This window comes from Bolinopsis microptera, chromosome 2 (assembly GCF_026151205.1).
Source record: "Bolinopsis microptera isolate Bmic1 chromosome 2, MBARI_Bmic_1.0, whole genome shotgun sequence".
Classification (NCBI taxonomy): domain Eukaryota; kingdom Metazoa; phylum Ctenophora; class Tentaculata; order Lobata; family Bolinopsidae; genus Bolinopsis; species Bolinopsis microptera.
In genome coordinates this window covers 6,878,617-6,893,537 of record NC_087073.1, presented here as the reverse complement: position 1 = coordinate 6,893,537, position 14,921 = coordinate 6,878,617, and the positions used below count along the sequence as shown (strand labels likewise).

At 35.7% G+C, this 14,921-nt stretch overlaps 4 protein-coding genes across 4 annotated transcripts; all 4 read right to left on the bottom strand.

Moving 5' to 3' along the window:
• Positions 1 to 215: 215 nt before the first annotated feature.
• Positions 216 to 2,112, bottom strand: LOC134811078 (cyclin-dependent kinases regulatory subunit-like). The gene is made up of 2 exons (XM_063817788.1): positions 2,003 to 2,112; positions 216 to 1,234 (listed from the first exon to the last, which is right to left on the bottom strand). The coding sequence occupies exons 1-2, from the start codon at positions 2,108 to 2,110 to the stop codon at positions 1,040 to 1,042; spliced, it is 303 nt and encodes a 100-aa protein (XP_063673858.1). The 5' UTR covers positions 2,111 to 2,112; the 3' UTR covers positions 216 to 1,039.
• A 4,555-nt stretch (positions 2,113 to 6,667) lies between these two features.
• On the bottom strand, positions 6,668 to 7,231 carry LOC134826731 (polyadenylate-binding protein 1-like). Its single transcript, XM_063839221.1, has one exon. The coding sequence runs from the start codon at positions 7,229 to 7,231 to the stop codon at positions 6,668 to 6,670; it is 564 nt and encodes a 187-aa protein (XP_063695291.1).
• A 1,267-nt stretch (positions 7,232 to 8,498) lies between these two features.
• Positions 8,499 to 10,698, bottom strand: LOC134811067 (YEATS domain-containing protein 2-like). The gene is made up of 6 exons (XM_063817780.1): positions 10,501 to 10,698; positions 10,283 to 10,364; positions 10,006 to 10,094; positions 9,698 to 9,827; positions 9,296 to 9,445; positions 8,499 to 9,142 (listed from the first exon to the last, which is right to left on the bottom strand). The coding sequence occupies exons 1-6, from the start codon at positions 10,650 to 10,652 to the stop codon at positions 9,038 to 9,040; spliced, it is 708 nt and encodes a 235-aa protein (XP_063673850.1). The 5' UTR covers positions 10,653 to 10,698; the 3' UTR covers positions 8,499 to 9,037.
• Positions 10,699 to 11,013: 315 nt separating this feature from the next.
• LOC134811068 (J domain-containing protein-like) lies at positions 11,014 to 12,548 on the bottom strand. The gene is made up of 3 exons (XM_063817781.1): positions 12,294 to 12,548; positions 11,382 to 11,536; positions 11,014 to 11,211 (listed from the first exon to the last, which is right to left on the bottom strand). The coding sequence occupies exons 1-3, from the start codon at positions 12,453 to 12,455 to the stop codon at positions 11,106 to 11,108; spliced, it is 423 nt and encodes a 140-aa protein (XP_063673851.1). The 5' UTR covers positions 12,456 to 12,548; the 3' UTR covers positions 11,014 to 11,105.
• Positions 12,549 to 14,921: the final 2,373 nt, after the last annotated feature.

Sequence of the window (14,921 nt, the reverse complement as noted above, 5' to 3'; positions counted from 1 at the left end):
CCTCTTAATATACAGGATGGCGCAGAAGTAATTACCCACACGCAAAACCTTTAATAACTCACGTGATCTGATTCATGTCAGAATCGCACAAACATTTCAGAGATTATATTATATGTATAGACTATTATAGCCAGTACACACGGAGTTTGATAATACCATCCAACAAAACATCAACTACTGGGAAGTAAAAGCTGTGCACAAACATAAATAGTCGTATAATATTTATCGCTAAATAGTTATAATATTCTGCGCTGTCATTCAATTTCGCAGTATGAACTTTCGTGATCGATGCAATTTAGTGACATGATGATAAATCAGCTAGTTACAAATTGTCTTTTTAACGACGATGTGAGTACATGACAGAGCTTTAGGCATCATATTTCATCTTTTCATGAGGAGGGGTCAAATTTAGGTTTTAATCCGGTAACGCATGCGTCTAATAAGGGTGTAATTCGGTAAAGGTACGGCAATAATTCGGCAAGAATTCCAAAAATATGCGGTGAATTTCTTAGAATAATGCGGCAATTTTGAGGTGGATTTCACAATTTTAGTGGGGTGAGATCCTTTACCTTCATAAAAAGTACCAGCAGAACTGACTGAAAGGTTACAGATCATTACTTTACTCAAACATATTATGCAATATAATATTACCGTAATTAAATTTGAAGACGATAACATTGTAGATGAACACAACATCGCTGTGCTCGTCCACAAACTAGCAAGCTATGTTTAGACAAAATAAATAGAATATATTTCTCAAAATGTCTCTCACTAGATACAGAAGTCAACTAGTGTCCTTTGATATATACACATCTCTACAAGTACATCGTTAATGAGACATTAGACAGTCTACAAAACACATCGCATAGAAGTAAGAGCTTGATTCTTGTTAGCCAGCTTAGTCAGGCTTCTTAGTCAAAGAGGTGTTGTACCATGATCTGTTCCAGAGTTTAGATCAGCTTGAGTCTATTTAATCGGGAGTCTCAGTCAAACTTGAGGTATTTGACTCCAGGCAAGCCTGACTCCACTACTCCAGGCATCAAGCACCAGCAACTTGCAGCTCTTGAGGAGGTACAGGTGCTGCCTGGGTAGCTCTGGAAGTGGTGGAGATAGCACGACGGAAGAGGAGGATGTGCTTCTCTGGAGGGTGGATCATGTAGTGGACCCACCCTGGACTCTGCTGGACACCCAGGTTCCTCCACTCTGACTCTGTGAGTAGGTGTGTCGACGGTATCTGCAGAGTGGGACAGTTGTTTAAATTAATAGTTTTAGATTATTTAAATCCTTACAATTCTATACCGAACAAAGGTTGGTAATGGGTGTATTTAATAACGGCATGACAAAATGGCTGAATAGTTAAGTTATTGCCCGACACAAAACTGTGATACCTCATGAAACAGGTGTTGATGTCAATAGTTATAATAAATAATCATTGTTAGTTAACGTTATTATTATCATTATTAAGACGATAAAGGTAGGATATCAGCTAACAGTTAAAAGTTATTGGACCGAAACCGGTAATACTATAATACAACAGCACTCTTGTGAGATATCCTTCGCCAGGAGTGTATCACTACTCTAATAAACCCTGATCTGTATAGTGTATTATAGTGGGCAGCTGCTGACTTTTTGAGATAAGTGCATGATGAATATAATATAACTTATGCTATAATTGGCTGTCCTAAATCAATCGAAGAAATTCGATATGCCAGGTACCATCCGCTCTAATTTGAAGTAGAAAGGACTTTTATGGTTTTTAACTGGCCCTAGACTCTTTAAAGCTTTAAAAAGCGTAAACATCTCTTGACTGTGCTGGCTAGAAAGCGGTTCTAAAGCAGCTCCTTGTATTCTTAATCGGTGTTGGATGTTCGACAAATAGCCTAATTACGGTCAGATTGATATGCAACATTACGGCCAGGATGTTATGCAAAAATTGCTACAAAGCGTCAAAACATGTTATAACAATAAACACACAACATTTAAAAAAATACGAAATACTTACTTTTTTGCTGATAGCCTCTGGTAGAGTAACATGTCTGTACTCATACTGACTGTCACAATACTTCTCGCTGTACCTGATCAGTTTGCTTACATCCGTCTCCAGCTCCATCTAGCACTATAGGATCAGAGTGATGTTTCAATACAATAATATGAAGTTAGTTGCTGAATAGTGTGTAAAATGAAATATTCTTTATAACTAGTTTACGTAATATGGCATAATGGCAAAGCAAATCTTTACTGTTCGAGAAAGTCTCATACAGAGTATAACAGTAAGACCACATGACGTGCGGAACTTGATTCCAGCCAGCTTCCATTCCATTGCAATCTACAATTTAAAATAGGGCAGATAGCTTCTTTGCAGATGAACTGCAAGTAGGGAATTATCGTGGATCCAACAAAGAAATCACTGCTGCAATAGAACGACAACAGAGCAGCTACGTGAAGATCACCCTTTATAACTCTATTTAATACTAATAATAAAATTATGCTTTGTAATTGATTTTTTGTTTACTGTCATCTGTGATTCATTTTCAATTGATTTTGACTGCTGAGTTTAACAATTGTATAATTTCTGATAGGATGAAGAACTTCTAGAAGAAGGTCTATTATAGATGGAGCCAACTGACCTTAGCTTTGGAGCCAACTGTCACGCTTATTTTGTTCATTACAATAGACACTCGTTTTATCATTTCAAACTTTAAACAGCAATAAATTCTAAAATCTACAAAGTAAGGATCAAGCACCCCGGATATCAAAATTACTCATCAGTGGTCATGATAATAAAACGAAAACATGCCATTGAAATATTATATTATAATGCAATGACATTTTTTCAGTTATGATTAACATAAAGACAAAACTACAATAAATTGTGCAGTTACCCAAATTTATAAAAAGTTCAACATTGTAATTAAAATATAAAACAATCACACTGCTATTATAGCAGTACAATATTAAATCATATTAAACTGAAATAAACAGTATCATTAAGACCATGATTAAAAACATTGATTTTCAATTTCAACTCTGAACTAATGACATTGTTATATTATGACATTGTCATATTATCATGAATTCCACGAATTAAACTGTCGGAACGTTGAATAACGAAATCAAAAAATTAAAATTTGTGATTCGTCAAAAACCAGTCATAACGATGCCACAAGTAAACTAATTAACATAATGTTATAATTTATAACAATAACCAATAGTTGCTGGAAATTATTAGCCATTTCAGAATAAAAACTGGCCATTCTAGTACTAGTGTTCTTATAGAGTAAGCCTTATCAGTTTAAAGTAATCATTATTTTTGTGCATATATTTCAGACTATTATGTGAACTTATGTGACCCTCAACAATCCTTAATAATAATGGCGATGAACACACAACCAAGCAATCAATTACTCTTGACTCTCAATTCTAAGACAATATCCTTCGTATGAAAAGTTTCATACAGATCGGACATATTATAATGTAATAAAACCATAATAAACACCCCTGTTACCCCGTCTTACAATATCTAGTTCAGCAATCCGTCCATACCCGCAAAATGTACGCTTAAGTTGTTCTTCATCCGCATTAACAGGAATGTTTCCTATGTACAGCCTGGTTTCATTGAATTCATCATCACTTGTCTCCTCTCTTGATTCCGAAGAAGAAGATGTAACCAAACGGTTCTTCATTCTACGCTTAACAAAACACCATCAATATTGAAGGACCTATCGGAAGCACGTACTGTTTTTGCAGAGCTTACAGTATGATATGTTATCACAGCATGAAAATTCTCAGGGTGAATGTCAATAGACGCTATTTGCCCAGCAAAAGAGAAAAGTTTTCTTAATTTCGTTTTAGATGTTGAAGGCGTTATATTCCAGATCAAGACTTGTTCCTCTGAATGCATCATAGAGTGACCCCATACAAAATCATTAAATTGCGGGTACAGTCTTATTCTACAATCATCTATGATGATTCCATTATCATAATCATGCTTCAGTAGTGTATGGGCAGAGGCTACATCTTCAAAGCTAACAATAGCACTTGATTCACCAGGAAACATAATCAATGACTTGATTCTACCAGCAAAGAATGTAAACAGGCGTTGCAACCTTCTTTTAGATATTCCGTGAGGGAGATCCCGGACAAAAACATCTTCATTGTGAAGTGGCTTCTTACTTAATTCAGCTGGGTTTGTAGGAAATCTGGCAGAAATCGGGCAGGGCACAAAACTACCTTCTAATTCATTCCATGTGAAACCAATTTGATCAGATGGTTGATCAGTTGGAGGCATATTTGATGAAGACTCATTCTGGGAAAACAAGGGAACGGAACTAGCAGGATTAGAATTGAGTCCCAAGCCACTTGATCCGACATTATCTTTAGATTCTGGCTTTCCAATGTTAGGCTCTGGACCCTTGCTAAGCTTTAAGGTAAGGAATGCTTTCTGAAGATCCAATAATGCTTTAAAGCTTTCTGCAGAAGAATTACCCTCAGAAATAAAACTGATAAAGGATGAAAATTCATCTTCATTTGGAAACAAATTAATTAGATCGAGGCTGGAATGATTTTTGATGACATAGGTCCTGTTTTCGATAGAGAATGAAGCCCATTTCTTCAATATTTGAACACTGTTGACAATATCTTCATTGATAATATTGATGATATCGAACCCTGCGATCTCCGAATCTAAGTTTTCAATAACTTGTGCGCAGAAAATGTCCTTGTTTGATCTGATAAAAAATTGAATCTCCGATTTTAACTTCTTGGTGTTATCAGAATTGTGAAAACAATTAGATAATTTCAAATATTGTATGGCATCTCTGACTGATCTTGAGGTTTTAAGATGATGCCTCAGCCATTTCAACGCTTCCTCGAACAAACCTTTAACTTCGTAGAAGCTAGCAAACTTCAGAATGACAGTAAGATCTTCAAACACGAAATTCACATCTGCTCCATGAAGGAAACGAATGCACGCATGAAGACCGTTATTTTTATTTTCCACGTCCAACATTTCTTCAAACATCAGCACACCATCATCCTCTCTCATTTTCCTCTCAAGAACTGAACTTTGCTGAGCGAGCAATGCTCCTGAACACAAAATACGTTCATTTCCGATGCAAACTGTCACTTTGTAGGGAAATGTTGGGTCGTTGAGAAACCGTGTGAAATCTCTATCAAGGCTCAACTGCGTTGACATGGTAATACTCTGATGGGATAAAATTGTTACGAAAGTTATGCTGTGATCAACTTTATCTGGGCTTTTTAAAACCAGGTTGAAGAATTTCGCATTTCTACGGAATGTTTCAATATATCAAATATTGATACTGCCAGCACATTACAATTTATTTTGGAAGCTGGAACAATGAGGTACACAAGGAGCACGGCATCAGTCATTGAAGGACTTGACACCAGCACATATACCTGCTCTATTGTACCAAACTGCGATAGTTTCAGAAACAGCTTCTTTTATAGAACAATGCTTCTGTGGAATGCACTGCCAGCCTATGTTAGACAGACTGAGAAAATTTCTATTTTCAAAACAAAGCTAACTGAATTTCTCTGGTCTTCTGACGTATGCAGGCCTGATTAGACGGCCCATCATGGAATATTGTTATATATATATTTTACTTTATGAATGTCATACTCTCTATAATTTGCCCCTCGCACCTGCAGTAGAACGCGCCGTTTTTCTCTTATGAAACAACCCAAAACAAGCGCGTCACGCAGTACGTGAGTGGCTAGATTATAGATTGTTTTATTATAATATTATTTAATTATGTTATTTTGTTGTTATGTCGTGTAAGTTTGTGGAGTAGTAGCAAGAAGGTATCGTATACATTTAAATTTGTTCTCTTGATTATTTATTAATGATTTTATGTAGGGTCGGCACCAATGTAATTATGGTCTTACCACCGTGTTTTGGTTCAGCCGAAATAAATTTTACCTTGATGTTTTTACATATTGTTTCTCACTCCAGCTGAGTCTGGTAGTGTTGAGTATCATGAATATTTTTCTAGCTCTCTTTTTCCATGTTTTTGCTTCACAGGAGATATTGTGGTCTTTTTATTGAATATAACTGTAATACATTGATTTAAAGTTTATTTGAATTTTGAAATTAAAAAAAAAAAAAAAAAAATGTCGAATGGCCCTGAATTAAGTAAACTCAGTAATTGCAAAATAAAAATTAAATACTGTACAAAATATTCAAAATATAAATTAAAATCTATGTTTTAAACACTTTAAATGAAACTAATAACATTATGTACAAATATAAAATTTACAGAACTGATAAACTATAAAATTAAAACTACTTAAACTGTATTCCACTTCAATAAAAATTCACAAACATATTAATTTGCTTAATAGCATCGAAAATATCATAAGAAACAACTACATTAACAATCAACAAAGGTAATGCAAGCACATTTCATTTTGTGTTAACAAAGCATGCACACTGTACAGCGCTGAACAGGAAGTAGATACTTCTAATCTAAGCACTACTCATATTACCAAACATGTAAACAGTTTTCAAATCTTCGGCAGAATTAGTTCATAACATACGACATCATTGAACCACTGCAAAGCTATGGTTCATACGACTATTTCCTATGTTCAAGTTACATAGAATTGCACAGAAAAAAGATATAATAAGACGTACTAGGTACTTGCTCTAACGATTAGATTTGGCAATTTTCAAGACATTCCCTTTCAGTTCGTACCGCTTTGACTGACTGCTTGTAACTAGAGCAATTGCAGAGTCAGTCTTTTCAAATTTAATAAAAGCATATCGGTACGCATTTGACCTCTTCTTAATAGTAACATTAACCACTCTCCCAAATCCAGAGAAAAAGTGTTTCAAGTCGTCTTGTGAAGTAGTTTCTGGGACATTTCCCACATACACAACCGTCTCTTCATCATCTTCGTCACCCTCATCATCATCATCATCATCATCACTTTCTTCACATTCCTCAAGCTCCAGCTCATGACCATCTAGCATGAACCCCCTCCCACAATTCAGCAGCCGTCTGGCGGAAGAAGTGTCCTCAAATTTCAATATAGCAGATTCACGGTTCAGCTGGTCGATGCTGACAATTCTTCCAGCGAATTTAAACAGTTGCGTTATCTGTCTTTTTGATGCTGAATCAGGTAAATTACCGACATAGACATAGGTTAAGTTGTAATCCAGACTCTTTCTTGCATCGTAGGGGTTGATGTGAAGGTGGCAACCATCCATTCTGTAGTTGCACTGACTATTCACTAGTCTAGAGACTGAGGCTGAATCTTGAAATGTCATGATTGCAGTCTTGTCAGATTTTTGCCGTTTTATTTTTTCAATTCTACCCACTGATTTGAATAAGCCAAGTAGTCGAGGCTCTGTTGCACTGCTGGGCACATTATAGATTATGACACTGAGCGCATTGCTTTCTATAAAGCAAAAGTTCTTTGGCTTCGGGGGTGTAAGACTACGATTAATGGACATATTATTAGAGGTACCTTTATTAGGTACAGATTCTTGATTACCTCTTACTTTCTGGTAAGAGAAGTAATCCTTCTGTATGTCTAACAGACATTTCATGGATTCGACTGACGAAGAACCAGTTGAAATGTGGGAAACAAACGATGAAAATTCATCTGCATTATCGAATATCTTCGTGAAATCAAATAGAGAATGATTTTCAATTATGAATGCTCTATTTTCATCCGAAAGTGATGCCCATTGCTTCAAGATTTCACCACTGTTTGCTGGAATCTCGGCAACTATCAGCGCAATGTCAGATCCTGAAAACGAACTGTCCAAAAGTTCCTCAATATCCATCCCAACAATATCACGATCGGACCTGATAAATTTGCTAATAACTGATTTTAAGCCAGTAGACTCATTGGAGCCCAAGTGGCTGGAAACTTTGAGGTAATCCATCGCAATATTCGCTGATCTTGACTTGGCTAAGTAAGCTTCGAGCCAAAATAAGCATTTTCCAAACAAATCATTAACTTTGTACCAACTAGCAAACTTTAAAACAGCCTCAATATTTTTGAGTGTGAATAAAAGATCAGCACCATGCAAGTAGTTGATACAATCGCTTATAACTTTATTGCTATTTTCCACGTCCAACATCTCTTCAAACATCAGCACACCATCATCCTCTCTCATTTTTCTCTCGAGAACTGAACTTTGTTGAGCAAGCAATGCTCCTGAACACAAAATACGTTCATTTCCAATGCAAACTGTCGCTTTGTAGGGAAATTTTGGGTCGTTGAGAAACCGTGTGAAATCTCTGTCAAGACTCAACTTTCCTGACATGGCTGTAAAGGTTTTATTTAACAATACCGAATTATATAAATTTAAGAAGCTTGTACTTATTAAGATATCAAATTGACCCAGAAAATATAATTGTTTTATCCCTAATTCCCTGGTTATCCTCGGTGACCTTTTAGAGTTCAATACATTCAAATTACGTGAATTTTAATGGCTTAGGTTACATAATATTATAACTAGCATGAACCATTCAAAGATCAGAAACATTTCGTTTATTTTTCAAATTTAGCTGCAATAATTCGATCATTTGACACCTTTAATTACATGGAAGCCCAGATAGTATCTTTATACTTCTACAACACATTATTATTCAAGCTAAAGAATAATCAAGATCGATGAGTAAAATATTCGTACCTACAGAAATATTGCATCTGCAGTAAAAGTACTCAGATATCTCATGCTGACAGAATTTCTTCATAAATATGCAACCCAAGAGTTGGCTTTTAGTATAACTGCACCTCACCAATTCTGATAAGGACATCTCAGTTCATAATCTTTGCAGTTTACATTATTGTGGTACACAAAATATTCAACCAAACTTCATGAAGATTTAAATACGTATCTTTAAAAAACATTTGTTTACATGACCACACATTTATTTATTTATAATGATTCGTTGGTTATATCACTAAAAAACATCATAAAACTGTCTGATGTTAGATTAATAATTTAATTTTAAAACAGCGTACTTAAGCTCACCCTAACAATAGTCAATAATAACAGCTACGTAATCAATTGAGGTTGAGTTCGACCATTGCTTCGCTTGATTCCCTTTATGCGATTCCTTGACATTTCGTCAGCATAACAACCAAATTCGACGTCAACCACCTGCACAGTTAAACGTTAACGTGAATATTATATATACATATATATTATACATTTACATTTAAAAAGCACTATTCTTTACACTACAAACAATTATTTGATTTATATAATTAATAGTAAATGGAGCTATAGAGTACAAATCAAAATGTATCTAACCGTTTCAGCTCCAGGAGTCTGCACCCCTGAGAAGGTTGTGTCAAGGTTGAGCTGATGAGTAATGTCAATCTCCTTGTCTTCGTTTGCGAAGAAGATCTTTACTTGTACTGGAAACTCTCCCCAACCTCTTCTTCTTACTTCAAACGGAGCCTAGTGAAGACAATAGACATACATAAAAGGTGTTTATGAGCCGACAAAGAGAAAGCCAAATTTGAACTTCAATACGAGAGAAGTTCAGCTCACTTAATTAATACGAATATGAGCTAATATTTTCTACAGAATATTCCAGGATTGAATTATTTTTTGTTTAGGACTTTCTGGCTAGATTATTTCACACCACAGTCTATATCAATTATTAGAATCGTCATTAAAGTAACAAATATAAGTTGTTAAGTTAGAAACCTCAGTCAACTCCACAATATCATTAGGAATATAAGAAGGATCTAGTTTGAAGACCACTCTTGATACAAAGGTTTCAATAGCGGGCTGCCCTGGTGGCGTTCGTACATACAGTAACCACTTGTAGGTGAACCTGGGGATTACACAAGATTAATAATTGATTTCCACATTTAGTTGCTTAATTCATCTAATGAAAATATGTCAAAGTTTTAAAAGGCATACAGTACAGCTCTACCTATCAATATATTCTGCGTAAATTGAAAGATGATAATTTTTTAAGATGTTGAACTTTGAAGTCTACCCCAACTTACTGGTCACTCATTTTGTCTCGCTGATCAGCAGGGATATATTTACTGACATTGCCGATGATAATTCTCCTAGTTCTAACTCCAACCTCATCCTGCATCATAGCAATCAATTTTAATCGAAACAATCCATAGGTGTATTCTCTACAAAAGCAATTTCCTGATCTCTGGTTTAGACCTTATTGAAATTTGATTCAATAATTCCATTTAAGGTTTTATATTACATGCATTTATTTGAATAAATAGAAACAAATGGTACACAGGCGAAACACACTATTGTTACCTCGAAGATTGGATATCTTTTCGGGACAGTAACTTTGGTGTCTTCAGGTTGGTCAGTATACAAGCAGCCTAATAAATATGACCTGCAGATGGGGCAGTTTTAAGTTTCGGTACTTGTAAACCACAATGGATATAGCAATACTACCAGTAAATTACAATCGTTGAATTGTTTAAGGTTTATCAGTATATTAATAAAATATAAAAACAAAATAAATGTACCTTAATTTGTCAAGCTGTTCTTCAGTCTGCTGCAGTTTTTCATTAATCATGTCAAGCTCACGGAGTTTGTATTCTTTTTCCTCATCTAGTATGTTTGATATAACCTCCTTGGCCTTATCCATTTTCTCTTTTTGTGACCTGCTTGAGTCCATGGCTCCAATAGAGATCTTTACAACTTACATGTACAATACATTGGCTAATAAAGTAATTGGATTTGGTCAACTGTAATTCAACAGTCGACTTATCATCAGAGCGAATTTAACTGTCACAAACGAAATTGATTCTGGAGAAAAGAGAGGTCCAAATGGTAAAATATACAGTGTAATACACGATATACAGCAAACCAAATCTATAATACTTGAATATAACAAATAAATAGCATTGAAAATAAATAAATATCATTCTCATTATCACATATTGTTATAACACAATTCAAAGCACATTTAAGTACATGATGAAATAAAATGATTGCAACAAACAGCTGAAAAACGTTTTGCAAAATACTCACACAATTTTGTGACAACTCAAAACACCAAATTAATGTTGTTTCATACATCAAAAATAGTTTAATTAAAAGCAAATGTAAGCTAGCAGTAAGAAAAATATCAAAGTTTGCCTTTACGAAATAATTTGATGGATTCATCTGAGTGACTTTCCCATCTAAGGTCTGCTGATTTAGAACTGTTTTCACCTTGTGAATGATTCATCAACCTGTACAAGATTCAAACATTAATTGCAACTAAATTGTAGGTATATATGTTTCATGCTATCATCACCTAACCACGAAGAAGCCACTGGAGTAATTAAGTTGAAGATTGAAGAAGCTATTTGATTGAATAGTACAGCTAAACTTATTGTTTCATTGAAATAACATGGTATACCTGTATGTATTACTTTCTGATTTGGCCCAATGCATATTAGTAGTGGACTTTTCTTTCCATGTCTCGAAAGATACGGATAATCCGCTGTCAAGCCAACTATCATAACTTTTCTTCAGAGAGGGACAAATCAAAATCCGTTTGGCTTCTTCTATGTCCTGAAATTTAATTAATTTATGCATAGATATTTTATGGTTGTTTTATAGTTTATTAACTGATTAAAAAGAGATATGAGATGACAATATGCAACTCAGAAAGCACAAATCACATTGTGCAATTATGGTATACTCATGATAGTTATTTTTATATCAGGCTTACAATTTTATCTAATCCTGTGTAAATCATGTGTAAAATCCTGTATTAAAGCAAAGCAAAGTAAATAAATTGTTTCAAACAGTATACACATAATGTCACAATGACCCTATATAAAAATAACCCTTCAAAAATTCAATATTTTGAAAATCACCCTTGGCCTTGCGGCTCCAAGTTCAAATCTAAATTGTCTATATTGACAAAGTTCTTTCTCGCCCCTCTGTCTCCCCGGAGAGAAATTACCGTCGTTCTTAAGATTTCTAAACGAAGGCGCTTCCTAATGTATCCCACAGCATCTGAGTACCTCTGCCCTGTGTGGTATTCCATCTTACTAGCCAGCTTCTTTACTAGTCTTTCAGCTTCACCACCCATTCCACCAGACAATGAGAAAACTAACGGCTTCCTTTCTCTACTTCCAGGACCCTTGCATTGTAACACCGTTTTTTCTCATTTTCATGGGACTGGCAAAGCAAAGTAATGTGTTGACTAATGTATCACAACTTAGATGCCTGGTATGTATTACAGGTACCCGGTAAACAGTAAATAGGCTCTATTGTAGATTATTCGCAGTCTACTAAATAAATATCAAACTCTTCTTCTAACCTGAAACTTCTCTTTACTGCCAGTTTCACAGTCTGGGTGGTATATCTTGGCCAGTTGTTTGTATTCTGTTAATATCTGCTCTTCATTGGATGACCGATCACAGTTAAGTGTTTTGTAGTAGGTGTTGCTCTTGTCAACAAGTTCGGGAAGCAAAAAAGACATACCAAGTAGATGAAAATGTTGTATTTAATAAAAGTTTTTTTAAATGATAGATTTAGATTCTGGTGTGTGGTGGGGGAAATTTATCAGATTTAAATTCGTCAATAAGTAGATGCTGTCATGTTGCGGGAATTTTCTGCTCTATATCCCAAAATCAGACCCATCTATTTTGACGTGTGTTCGACCTCTGAATCGATTTAAAGTGGTTTAAAGTAATTAAGAGTGGTTTATCAGGGTCAACTTTGCTAAAACTGATATAAAAAAGGCCTAATTTTTGACAATCATGACAGTATTCCTGGCTAAACTTGTTTCTGGACAATTTACTGCGTTTAAAACAATATTGTTATCAATAATATGTATAAAGTGAATTATCAAAGTAAATAAAGCAAAAATTTTAAAAAATTATCAATCTGAAAATATATTTGTTTTGCATGAATTGTACACAGGAGGACTATAGTGCAAAGTAGCTGCTGCTAACTGCTACTCACTGCTACTCACTGCAGCTGCTCACTGCTGCTCACTGCTGCTCACTGCTGCTCACTGCTGCTCACTTCTGCTCACTGCTGCTCACTGCTGCTCACTGCTGCTCACTGCTGCTCAATGCTGCTCACTGCTGCTCACTGTTTTGGTTTTAAATTTAATCTTTCAAGAAGGACTTTGCATTGAACAGGTGATGCTTTTAAAATATTTGCTTCGAATATTACAATCGATGCAAGACCGTCGATAAGTCAAATACGACGCGCGTTGTGGTAAATTATAAATTTATAAATGTGCGTATAATCAACGATTAATTATGAAGTTTAAGACTGAACACAAGTTAAATCTTTGCAGGTTCTGAAAGGCGCGCACTGTTGTTTTTACTAGTTTTAAGTTTGCTGTGAAATGCAAAATGGCGTAAAAGTGCAAGTCATTTTATTTTTGTAACGTCGTGACCCCAGGCATTGTCATTTCACTTAATAGCTTAGTATTTCACCAATATTGGAGCGAAAGCCATGGGCTTACAACGCGAACGCGAGGCAAATATTTCCATGGAAAGCACACTCCCCAAATTGCGTGTATTACAGTAATTTCGTTTAAACTTTATGAATTGCAAAATTAAATCTTTTGTAACATTAAATTTGTTCAACAAAAAACAAAAATTTTGAAAAAAAAAAAAATTTTATTTATCACAACACAATCAATACATATTCACAAAAGAGGCAATTAAGTGCAAAGAAAATGCCACAAACTGCTACTAACTGCTGCAAACGGCGCGCGAATACGTATGGAATTTCAATTCCATGCATATATACGGCCCGCTGCACACAGCCACACATTGTTAAGAAATCCTTTGATTCACGATGTCAATCCTTCGCATCTCGCCGATCTGCATACGTGGTTGCGAGAAGCATTATTTGATGCGCGCGCGACCCAGTAGTGCATCGCGCTACAAAGAAATCCTTATTAGGTGCAGTGCTGCTGAAAGCGCCGCGCGCAGGGTTTATTTAATTGTTATTTTACAATTACATTTATTAATTACTAGAGCCTTAAATTATTTCAGAAGCAAAATAATTTTAAGGTTTAATAATTTTTGGAGGACTTCGCCGCTTCGACGCGCCGCGCATTACCTGAGGACCCCAGGCTATTATGTTCATTAACATAAAGATTTGGCGGAATGACAGGCTGAGCGCGGCCCAGTAAGCCGCGCAAACTAGCATTCTTGCTTCGCATCGACGCAAAGCAACGATCTCGACGGATTGACATCGTCAATCAAAATAATTTTTGTCCTTCGGATGGCGCAGTACAAGTCGTTGATCTTGAACACTGCAATGCCAATAACGGAGAAAATCAATTTATGCATTTATATAAATCACTATTCGAATACTTTTGAAAAAGAATAACATTATCATTGATTATTGAAAATGCTATTGTCTAATTTCTCCATAAAAAGCACAATAGCGTTAGTATTTACCTGAGGACCCCAGGCTATTATGTTCATAAACATAGCCTGGTGTAATTGAACCCTCTAAAACGCGCAAATAGGCGCGTTTATGCGATTTGACAATCAAATAATCAGATTTTACAATCTAACTCAGTGCGCGGCTCTTGTAGCGCATACGTCACTTCTTTTTTATTGGTAGTTGGCGTACACGTGATCTTTTGCGCGGCTGTAATTGGTTCTGAACGATCACGTGAATGCGAGTCACGTGCGCTCTAACATCCAATAAGCATTCGCACTTTTTTTCAGGGCGATGGAGCTCGTAATTCACTCAGCCCAAATAAAGATTCGGCGGTTGCTTTAACCATAGCCCTTTCGCAAACAAGTGCGTCACGCAGTACGCGTAGACACATGGCTAAGTGAAATTTGGTGGAATGACAGACTGAGCGCCGCCCAGTAACGTTAGTAGTAATAGCATTTGTTGCATGAGGTGCCTCGAAACTGACTACAAGCAATGCTTAAACGATTCCTTGTCTGACATTGGTCGAGAC